The sequence below is a fragment of the Schistocerca serialis genome, chromosome 1 (assembly GCF_023864345.2).
Source record: "Schistocerca serialis cubense isolate TAMUIC-IGC-003099 chromosome 1, iqSchSeri2.2, whole genome shotgun sequence".
Taxonomy (NCBI): Eukaryota; Metazoa; Arthropoda; class Insecta; order Orthoptera; family Acrididae; genus Schistocerca; species Schistocerca serialis.
Window position 1 is genome coordinate 868470244 of NC_064638.1, and position 12217 is coordinate 868482460.

The following is a 12217-nucleotide window of genomic DNA, read 5'->3' on the forward strand; positions in this document are numbered from 1 at the left end:
GAGGCCTTCACAGATGGGAGAAGTTTCTAGTTACTCAATGGTTTACAGCATACTCGACCTCACTAAAGCTTTGGCTTTCTAGAGAAATAATTTACAGTCTTTATCTTCGGAATTATGTTGCATGAGCAATCCATAGCATGCTGCTATGTGCTTGATCTCGAGAAGTATCGCGTAAATGGTATAATATTCTGGTAAACCATGTGAAAATACATGTGTTCTTGTAATCCCAGAGACTGGAGATGTGTGTAGAGAGCAAGCAAGCAAGCAAATAGGTCGGGGTCAGAAGCACTGACGCCTTTTTGCTGAGGGGAACCAACCCAGCCTTTATGCAACAGTCCTCGCGGTATATGTGCGAGTGTCTGCTGGTCGCTACTACGTGTCGTATCATGAGGGAGGTATAGATTCAGCACATCGATAGCTGTAAGGGAAATGAAAGATTTTTGTTTTTTACATGGAAAATTATGTGCGCTATAAATACTGAGATTCAGTCCAAAACCATGGTCGTAAAGAGGAGACATATCCGGTATATTGCTCGGTGTCAGACTGCGGCAGCAATCATAATATTTAATAGTAGTTACACTGATAAATACGTGTCTGGTTCCCAATATTCTCGTGAGTCTGAGGATGGCCGTAGAAAGTGTAGCAGCAAGCAAGCAGGTTGGGGCTTGTTTCTTCAGAGATGGGGCTTGCCCATCCTTTATACATCAGTTCAGAGAGACCGAGAAAGCTTATGGGTTATGACGATTTGGTTCATGGCTCCCCTGGGTCGGTGTATAGTGAACTAATACCCAGTTTGCATTGAGTTGCCTTGCGGACTGTGTGTTGTGTTTGTGTTTTCTGTGGAAATGTGAGAAGATTCAATATAACGAAGTGTTTGCACTGGGAGTGTTGATAGCGTTCTCCTGGGATGTGGAATCGTCCACGGACAGATGGCTGCTCTCTCTGGTTGGCACACACTTCTATGGCTGCCGTCATGGGCCATGTTTCCTCCGTTGGTGCTGCACTGTGGCATGGTGAGTACTTGGGATGTATTTAACGATCTGTAGACCACTTTTGCAGGGTTTAATTGTCAATGCAATATGGCGATCTGTACAAAACAGTTATGCAACTGAAAGTCTCGTCTGCAGAAGGAAAAGGCGGACAATGCTCTCACACTGGCAGCATCAGTAATTTTGTGGGTAAATTCAGTAAGAACCAATCAGAACGCTAAATTAATTCACAAGACATCCTTTGTGCCGGGACACAGGAGCCTCTACATAGCGGTTAGAATATGAGTCGCTATGTTGACATTTCGCGGGAATGCGTCAGCCACGCTGGGCTCGTAAGGATGCATGCACGCCTAGATGCAGCTCGCATGTCCCATTAGGATCGCTACGAACAATGCACCCTGTGCTATTCTGGGAAGCATTGGAACAGATTTCTATAGCACAACCTGTGACGCCTGTATCCACAGTTAGAGGGGTATCGCGCCAGCAATGGTATATACGCGTGCACGGCCCGGAGGCATCTCGCATGTGGCACCAGCAATAGCGTGCCACCTGGCATACGCACCTTTCAGTCCTGTAGTGGAGCAGTTTGCTGATACGTTGCAGTGGATGATGCTTCAAAAGCGTTTTTTATGTGCACTGAGTGTTTTTGCAGTGCATTAATTTTGGCTGTTTAAGCGATGTGAATGTGTTGGCAGAGCATTATATATGCATTATTTCGATGATTTACGAGTTGTTTTCGTGTCTGTCGCATTATTTTGTGAACAGGTCTGTAGGCTGTGCAATGCATAATTTCGACATTTGACGATTAGAAAGTTTGTTTGCAGAGCCTTTTACATGCAATATTTTGACAACTTAGGAGATTTTTGCGTCTCTGCACATCAGTGTACTGCATTATTTCGGTTATATGAGACTAGTTTGCAGGTCTGTAGACCTCAAGCACGCCAGGGTGAGTGTTTTATGTCAGTGTTATAAATAAAGTAGGTGAAATCTTTCCCTAAATAAATTGTATGCATTATTTTGGCAGTTTATAATTAGTGAGCGTGTCTGCACATCAGTGAACTGCATTATTTCGTTGATTTACAAGTAGTTTGCAGTTCTGTAGGCTGTTCAGTGCATTATATCAACAGTTGACAATTAGCAAGCGTGTTTGCAGAGCATTATACAAGCATTATTTTGACAATTGACGAGTTGTTTCCGTCTCTGTACATCAGTGTGCTGCATTATTTCGGGATTTACAAGTAGTTTGCAGGTGTGTAGGCTGTGAATTGCGACCCCAAGCATGTCAGAGTGTGTGTTTTGTATCAGGTAATAAATAAACTACATGAAATCTGTCTCTAAATAAATTGTTCCAAAATAAATAAAGTACACTCCTTCCTCTCTCCAGCAGCCCAGCACCGGCTGAGTCGTTTTCTCGCCATTTTCCCCCCAGACCGCTATGGGATGAAAGCGCACTCTGGAGGCAGTACTGTGTACTAGGTCAGTTGGACTCTGGACCTCATGGTGGACACACTAGATGGAGATACTGCCTCAAATTTTTAAAATAAAGACTGAAACTAAAGACTTAGATCCATCCTATCCATCAGCCCATCACAGGCTGAGTCCTTTTCTTGCCATTTTTCCTCCCCAGACCGCCATCTTGGATTATGTGTAGGAAGGGAGGACAGTGCCCTGTGGTGGCAGTACTGTGTAGTAGGTCAGTTGAACTCCAGACCTCATGGTGAACACACTGGATGGAGCTACTGCCTCAAATTGTTTCAATAAAGACTGCCTGCAAAATAAAGACTTACATCCATCCTATCCAGCAAAGGCTGAGTCCTTTCCCAGCCAATTCCTAAGAAGAGGTGGCGGTTGGATGACTTAGGTTAGTGGAGGAGTCCGAAGTGACCTTTTTTCCCACCATTTTCTTAGGTTAGTGGTGGTAGCCATGGTGTGTTGCATTGTCTTGCTGGAATTTGAACTTCACGACATTTTCTAGGGGAGGGGAGGGCAGGGGGGAGTGGAAGGGATTAGGCTAGTGGAGGTAGCCCAATTGACCTATCTTCCCGCCAAAATTTGAACTTCTCACCATGATGTCATTGCGATGTTGCCATATCTATCGCCGCCATCTTGGATTCGCCATTTTGAATAAATTTGGAAGCAATGGAGAGTTTTGTAGGACACACTTTGTTCTACTACTCGAGTACACATAAGGCAGGTTAAGACTGGTCTTTGTTCTAAATTTTTTGTAAACAGTACCCTTATGGTGTTTTAGTTTAAGAGGGGAGGGGGGGGGAGATTGAGCCGCAATTTCTGTAACTGATGTTATGCATGATTATGCTCTTTGGCTGTTATCCAGCAAGGCTTCACACACACCTCCTAAGAGGGTGTGCACAGTGATTCAGAGCCTTTAACAACCATACTGGGCTCATGGAGAGGAGACTTTGGTGATTAAGAAAACAGGTTCCAGCTGGCATCAGGACTACAGAGTACATTCCGAGCAGACAACCTGAGACAGGACCTCCAGAGCAGTGTGTGTCCGAGTGAATGGTGCCAGAGCAGTGCCTATGTAAGCACGGGGACAGAAGTCGAAGAGCAGGAATCATTAGGTGACGGGGTGCAGACAGAGGAAGGCTGTATATCTGTTATCACGTGGAACAGGCCAACTAAAAGAAACTGAATTTGCTGTGCACGTCTCGGAACACACTACGTTGCTGTGTGGTACTGAGTTTAATTTATAATCGAGACTGTTTAGTGATATTTTCCAGAACTTCACTCCCTATTGTTTTCAGTTGGTTTCTCACTTGGTGTTTCCTATTGGCGCTGAGAGACTTGAAAAAGCATTGGTTATTTATTTTTTAGTGTTAAATTACTTCCACCCATTAATTTGTTCTTGCTATTGCAGGGTGGAATAAAGTGTTATTTGCCCTACGTTTCAACTGATGATTTATTCGTTTGAGTACTGTGGTGTATGGAGAGAATAGATTTTAGTACTACAGCTGGTCTGAACTTCCTCACTGACTGTGTCTGGTTTTAAGATTTATATGTAACTTGTTCCAGTGGATCCTGTACCTATTGCTTTATTCTGTTCGATTGGACTGCTGACATCAGCACTGTTTCTTACAAATTTCATCCTAGCTCTCTAATGCTGGTCTATGTTTTTCAGGACTTGTAACTTTTCCTTTATTATTCAAGAATTAACAGCCATTTACGTTAGATACAAACACTATTATTTTAATTTATACTTATTTGTGAGGTGTAAATAACTTCTTACTGTTGTGATTGGTTATTTTAAGCACATTTTAGGACCCGAGAAATGCAATGTGTAATCTGCGAAATTTTGAAGATCCACCCACTTTTTTGTGACCTGGGCATTATGCGTTTGTTAAATGTATTATATTTATATGTTTTATAAGTCCTGTAGAACAGCACATCCAGTACTGTTTGCTGGTGCCAGTCCTGCCTACACTCGGTTGATTGTAGAAGGAAGCTAACTGGACACCTGCTGGCATTTATAATTGTACTGTGCACTTTTGGGCAACCATTTATATCTAGTTACTTAATGAGCGCAGTGCTCGTTTATTTTAATAAATCCGTTACTGTGTCAATGATTTTTATTTAACCGTCTAGCCCTACCACTCCCCAAACACCTAGCTCACTGGCCATTTCAGACTGTATGGAACGACATTTTATTAGAACATCACCCTCTCAGAAGTTATTATAATTTTTCTGGCTTCAATGAATAACGGTATTCCCAGATGATAACAGCCTCGTTTGCAGGGCTCTATGAATACATGTGGATTTGACGAACATTCAAGTAGTGTATCATACATCGAACAGACCTCTAAATCACCCAGTCATTATCCTAAGGAAACGTCTGAAAGTTTTTCCCAGGAAAGTGGTAGCTCCATGGGATGTAAACATTTTCGACTGCCTTCAGCTGTACGTGAATCATTGGAAGAAAATTATGGACTGTCTTCCTCGCCGAAGAGAGTCTGTTATCAAGGTTGTCTGTGGTTTGACAAGGCATTAGCGTGGTATCTCTGTGGGGTGAGAAATGTTTCGTCCGGTGTTCTTAGTCTAGGAAAACAGTGATGGCCTACAGAACCAATCAAAGAAGAGAAGAGAATTAGATGTATGACTATATTTCAATTCTTTTATCTTGGCGGTTCGCGCATGCCTGCCCAGATGCGGAAGATTGCTGCGTCGCCAGTTGTACGCACCAAGAGAAGCAGCGCCATAGTATAGTTCGCAAACTTACGTTTAGGGGGAGCGCGCAGTTTATGAAGTAAAACCACCACGGCCGCATTAACCCTTTCGCTGCGCATTCCACGATGTGCGCGATTTTGTCATTGCCTTGCTCGCCTGTGCAGACACATGGTGTTTCGACTGCTTTGACACACTTTATCATTCGATTTGACAAAAACTATTTGGCCCAAAAATTTGATTTTTACACATCTTCTTGACTGATACTTTCCCCCATAAATGACTTAATTTTGTTTCGATGTTCAACGCACTTATTGTGCAGCATTAGATGTAGTAAACCATTGCACGACATTTTGAAGAGTTTGCAGAGGTAAAAGTCCATAGCGTATACTTTCCGTATGGTCGATTTTAGTTGCCACTAGAAATTTCAAAAAATTACATTCAAACGAATCAAATTCATGAAGTAAGACACTTCGATATTGTTTTTAAATAAAGAAAATATTAAGCACTGATGAAGGTTTGGAGTCAGAACCTTCTACTTAGCAGCCATATACTTTAACCATTATGCTAACACAGCTCATCATTCAATTTATCTCCCGTAGGGCTTATGATGCAAAATACCGACAAACACTGTTGGTATGATTATGAATTACTCACGTTTCGTCGAAGTACAATAGGAAACAAACAATTACCGCTGTTCTTTATTGCGAAAAAGCCGTTAGTGAGAATGATACAAACTAATTAATTAATAGAATATGAAGCAATTGGTATAAAGAATGCTTTTTCCAAACTTTCTATAAAAGAAAGTCTGCTATCAAGGCATTGATTTTGTTCAATTACTTTATTTATGACTGAACGTTTCTAAAACTGAAGACACTCGTCCGTGCTCTGCACTGCACTCGAGCTCTGGCAACGTCGTTCTCTGTTCATTGGCTGACTGTGTTTTGTGACGTCAGATGCGCAGAACGAACCTAAACTCGGCCGCCGTCATAAATGACGCGCACTTTAGTGCCTGGGCTTTCAGTGACGTACATACCCGTGCACAGGACAGGAGTCGATGCAGTCAGTGCTGAGGCGGCACTGGAGGTCCTTGTTGAGCAGTTGCCAGGCCTGGATGACAGTGAGGTCGCGAATCTCCGCCAGGGCGGCGCTACACTTCTCCTCCTGCTCGGCAGGCAGCGGCAGGTCGAGGCCTGCGCCTACCGCTGCCAGCTGTGCGACAGCCGGCAACGCCACCGACGGCGGCTTCAGGGTCTCGCACGTCTCCAGCAGCGCGTAAACATCTGCGAAACGTTGTCCAGTCATTTCGATGCTTGTACTCTACCGAGACGTGCTTTTATACACTGCTTCTATCTACACTCTAAGACAAAGAAGAAGGGATTCTGCAAATTGCTAACAAATTGATGTTCATTCAGGTATCGACGGTAAATGCAAAATTGGCGGCCGATGGATGAATGTATTACGCTGCAGCGCAGTTTTCCTGCCACACTGAGAAGGATAGTAAACAGGGGTCATGTCGATACCAGGACATAAATTCTTTGCGAACGTCGTCCCATGTACTTAGTTGGACAGTAACTGTGCCTCGCAGACAGGCGTGTGAACAATATACATAGATGTCAGCATCTGAGACAGGACGTACAATTGGGTTACAGAAGCCGGTGGGAGTAATTGGTGAATCACTCGACATTTGAACAGCAGCGGCGCCACTATTCGGCGCTGTTGGAATGAATGTGTGAACCGTGGCCGAACACAGCATCAAGAAGGAAGTGGTCCACCTGGAGAGACGCTGGAACTCGAGGACCGAGCAGTCGTCAGAGAGGCACTCACAGCAGAAGGCTCATCATTATCTTCGAACCGACGTGTAGCTGTTGCTTCAGTGACCACAAGAACCATTAATAAGCAGCCCATAAAAAGTCGACTGAGCTCACTGTGCCCCTTGCACCGACTACCATTGACATCTGTACTCCAACGAACTGATTTACACTGGTGTCAGCCACATTCAGACTGGAATATCTTGACTGGAGGTGGAACAATCTTCAGTGATGAGTCCAAATTCGACCTAAGCCTCCATGACCAGCGAAGGTGTGTGTAGTGGATAGTGGTGGGATACCGACGTGACTGCCGCCCGCCATACAGCCCGAGAGCCAGGAGTGATGGTTTCAGGTGCCATTTCATTCCATAGCAGGACCTCTCAGGTTGTCACCAGCGGCACTCTTATAACACAGCAGAACGTCGACGATATTCCACACCGTGTTTTGTTGGCATTTATGGCAGGCTTCGTGCTTGTCAAACGCTGCCATGGCCAACAAGCTCGCCAGATCTCTTCCAAACTGAGAAAGTTTCGATCATTATGGGCAGACCCTCCAAGCAGCCCGGGATTTTGACGATCTAACGGCCCAATTGGACAGAATTTTCTACGATATCCGTCAAGAGAACATCCAACAACTCTATCAATCAATGGCAAGGCGAATGACTGCTTGCATGAGGGTGAGAGTTGGAACAATGTACATGGTTAGGATGGTATCAGGAGCTCAGATGGGTATAATAAGAAGTGTTATAGTTCAGAGAAAAATGGGTTGTATTCCCAATAACTACCACTAAGGGGTACAATATTCACGGAAACGCTGTGGCTGTGGAGTGAACCACTCATTGTTGGGGAAGAGCATTTCGCCCTCAATAGGAAGGACTGGTGGACACGTCCAGAGAGTAATAAAGCTGGCAGACAAGTGGGAGACTCGCTGTTGCGACCGCTACCTCGCCGTCCCTCTTGCGTACCTCACGTGACGGCACCCAGCCCTCCCATTGGCGGATTTGTGGCAGAAAGTTGGCGTTTCTCACTCAGCAATACCGAGGTGACGTAAAAAATGGGAGCCGATCACAAGTACTGCGGAGTAGTTTATATAACTGCTCACGGCACTGCCTGAGGCTAATTTAAAATGATGGAAGTAAAATACAATAAAAGTTTGTACCATTAATACCCATTACCATGTACAAGTTATTGACTTGCTCAATTTATGAAGCTCTTTCTCCTGAATAAATCTTTTTTTTTAATGATTTCTTTGTCTGCACATGCACGTCACATCTACCGATTTCTGTCACATTTGGATAATTCCTTCGTGGCACGCAGCTTTTTTTCCTTGTCTTTTTTTTGTTTTTTTTGTTTTTTTTTTTTTTCATTAGAGTGTACATCAGCACTACTGCCACTGGAACTACAGCATTATGAAAGCGGAAATCTAGAAATGTCAACATGACACGAAGTGTTCTACGTCGTTAGTACTTCAGCTGACCGACAGCATGGCGAAAATTTTTGTTGGTTCCCTTGATGCGGAAGCAGAGAGAGTTGCGCCGACATTGGAGTTCTCAGAGACGACACCGTACACTGGAGTGCCACCACGTCTTCTTTTCAGACAAGTCCCAGCTCTGCCTACAGTTTTGCGACAGACGTATGCAAGTGTGGAGTGGAGGTTGCCGCGCTTTATTCGTCATTGTTATGCGTGCCTAGCACTTCGCCTCATTGTATAGGGTGCCATTTGGCACGCAGAACATAGTCGGCAACTTTGACAGCAGCAGATCTACATCTACATCTACATCTACATGGTTACTCTGCAATTCACACTTAAGTGCCTGGCAGAGGGTTCATCGAACCATTTTCATACTACTTCTCTACCATTCCGCTCTCGAATGGCGCGTGGGAAAAAGGAACACCTAAATCTTTCCGTTCGAGCTCTGATTTCTCTTATTTTATTATGATGATCATTTCTCCCTACGTAGGCGGGTGTCAACAAAATATTTACGCATTCGGAAGAGAAAGAATTTCGTAAATAGATCTCGCCGCAAAGAAAACCGCCTTTGTTTCAGTGACTGCCACCCGAACTCACGTATCATATCAGTGACACTCTCACCCCTATTGCGCGATAACACGAAACTAGCTGCCCTTCTCTGCACTTTTTCGATGTCCTCCGTCAATCCTACCTGGTAAGGATCCCATACCGCACAGCAATATTGCAGCAGAGGACGGACAAGTGTAATGTAGGCTGTCTCTTTAGTACATTAATTGTTAAGACCAGTGGCTGTGCACTGACTTCGGGATATCCGTGATGTTACCTTTCAACAAAATAGTGTAGGACTACATGTTACTCGTGCTGTCCCTACATATTGCGATACAGAGGGTTCGAGTGTTGCTCTGACCATGGCAGTCAGCAGAAACTTGTCTAACGGAAGGCAAAATTCTAAAATTGTCTTTTTTTGGACAACTACTTGGATGAGTTTGAAAACATGTCGGGCCTGAAGCACTAATTTTGACAGACGTATACAAAACTAATTATATTTCAAACAACCGATAATTATTATTCGCTTACAAATTTTAAGGTAGACTATTTTGTTACCTAACAGCGTGGTGACAGCATAGGTGGGGGTGGTGGGACCACTCATTGGAAAATTCCTGTAGTAGTGGGTGTTAGAGCTGCACCTTTTATAGATTGAGGTCAGATAATAGGTATTCCTGCTTAAGGGAAGTCTCTCCAACAAAGGAACCACTTTCGACAAAGCTTATGTATCCGAGTAGTGAGGGAATTAGTATATTTCATGAAAATATACAAGGTATTAGAGATAAAGTTAGTGAACTGCCTATAGATGTTGACTCTGAAATTATTGGTATATCTGAACACTTCTTAAATAAGGAGATAATTCAGAGGCTTCCTCTACCAGGATACAGGTTGGCTGGCAGCTTTTCTAGAAGCTCTTTGCGGCGTGGGGGAGTAGCTATGTATGTGAGAAACAGTATCCCATTTGAGTCAATTGATGTTTCAAAGTACAGCACTGAAAAGGTGTTTGAATGTTGGGCAGATGTGGTAAAATTTAGTGGAGCTAAACTTCTAACTATTGATATTTATAGATCCCCAGACTCCGATTTCACACATTTTTGCTGAACTTAGAGGAGGTTCTTGGTTCACTTTATAGGAAATACAAAACGTTAGTTATATGTGGTGACTTCAATATTAATTGTATAAGTGATTGTGCAAGGAAAAGGATGCTGGTAGACCTCATTAATTCATATAATCTTATGCAAACCGTATTCTTTCCAACGAGAGTGCAAGGGAACAGAAGAACAACCATAGACAACATTTTTGTTCATTCCTCGTTACTAGAAGGGCATTCTGTTACCAAAAAGGTGAATGGCCTTTCAGATCATGATGCACAAATTTTAATTCTAAAAGATTTTGGTGCTGCAACACATGTTAAATATAGTTACCAACTTTTCAGGAAAGCTGATCCAGTTGCTGTAGAGACCTTTGTAAACCTTATCAAGGAACAAGAGTGGCAAGATGTTTGTAGTGCTGATACAGTAGACGATAAATATAACGCTTTCATCAAGACTTTTCCCGTGCTCTTTGAAAGTTGCTTTCCGTCAGAACGTTCAAAACAGGGCACTAGCACAAACAGGCAGCCTGGGTGGCTGACTAGAGGGATAAGAATATCTTGTAGAACACAGTGGCAATTATATCCAAACGTTAGAAACAATCAAAATCTAAATGCAGCAGCCCATTACAAAGAGTGTTGTAAGGTGCTTAAAAATGTTATTAGGAAGGCAAAAAGTATGTGGTATGCAGATAGAATAGCTAAGTCTCAGGATAAAATTAAAACCATATGGTCTGTCGTAAAGAAAGTGGCTGGTCTGCAGAGACAGGTCGAGGATATAGAATCAGTGCGTAGTGGGAATGTCCGTGTTACTGATAGGTCGCATACATGTACAGTATTTAATAATCACTTTCTGAATATAACAGGTGAACTAAATAGAAACCTAGTCCCTACACGTAATCATATAGCGCTCTTAGAAAAATGTGTTCCGAGACTGTTACCTGAAATGCTCCTCCATGATACTGACAAGAGGAAGATTGAGTTAATAATTAAATCACTAAAGACCATGAACTCTCATGGATATGACGGGGTATCCAGCAGAATGCTGTTCTATGTATGTTAGCCAGGTACTTAGCCATATCTGTAACTTTTACTTTAGGAGTGGTCGGTTTCCTGACTGATTAAAGTACTTGGTAGTGAAGCCACTTTATAAAAAGGGAGACAGGGATAATGTTGACAATTTTAGATCCATTTCAATGCCATCGGTGTTTGCTAAAGTTATCGAGAAGGTTGTATATACAAGGTTACTGGAGCATTTAAATTCACATAATGTGCTGTCAAATGTACATTTTGGTTTTAGAAATGGTTCAACAACTGAAAATGCTATATTCTCGTTTCTCTGTGAGGTTATGGACGGATTAAATAAAAGGTTGCGAACGCTAGGTGTTTTCTTTGATTTAACGAAGGCTTTTGACTGTGTTGACCACAAAATATTACTGCAGAAGTTGGACCATTATGGAGTAAGGGGAGTAGCTTACAATTGGTTCGCCTCTTACTTTAAGAACAGAAAGAAGAAGGTAATTCTCCACAATATTGAGAGTGGTAGTGATGTTCAGTCCCAATGGGGCACTGTTAAGTGGGGCGTTCCCCAAGGGTCGGTGCTGTGGCCACTGCTGTTCCTTATTTATATAAATGATATGCCTTCTAAGTATTACAGATGATTCAAAAATATTTCTACTTGCTGATGACACCAGCTTGGTAGTGAAGGATCTTGTGTGTAACATTGAACAGTATCAAATAATGTAGTTCATGAAATAAGATCATGGCTTGTGGAAAATAATTTTATGCTAAATCACAGTAAGACTCAGTTTTTACAGTTTCTAACTCACAGTTCAACAACAACCGATATTTTGATCAGACAGAATGGGCATATTATAAGTGAGACAGAACAGTTCAAGTTCCTAGAAGTTCGGATAGATAGTAAGCTGTTGTGGAAAGCCTATGATCAGGATCTTGTTCAGAAACTAAATGCTGCTTTATTTACCATTAGAACAGTATCTGAAATAAGTGACAGTTCAACACGAAAAGTAGTCTACTTCCCATATTTTAATACGCTTATGTCGTATGGTATTATTTTTTGGGGTAATTCTTCTGATTCAAAAAGGGTATTCTTGGCTCAAAAACAGGCT

At 42.7% G+C, this 12217-nt stretch overlaps 1 protein-coding gene across 1 annotated transcript in view; it reads right to left on the minus strand.

Moving 5' to 3' along the window:
* The window catches only part of LOC126485904 (uncharacterized), a 201277-nt gene that overhangs the window by 144474 nt on the left and 44586 nt on the right, over positions 1–12217 (minus strand). The window contains exon 2 of the mRNA XM_050108910.1: positions 6208–6454. Coding sequence (XP_049964867.1) covers positions 6208–6454 — 247 coding nt within the window. The remainder of the gene's footprint in view (positions 1–6207; positions 6455–12217) is intronic.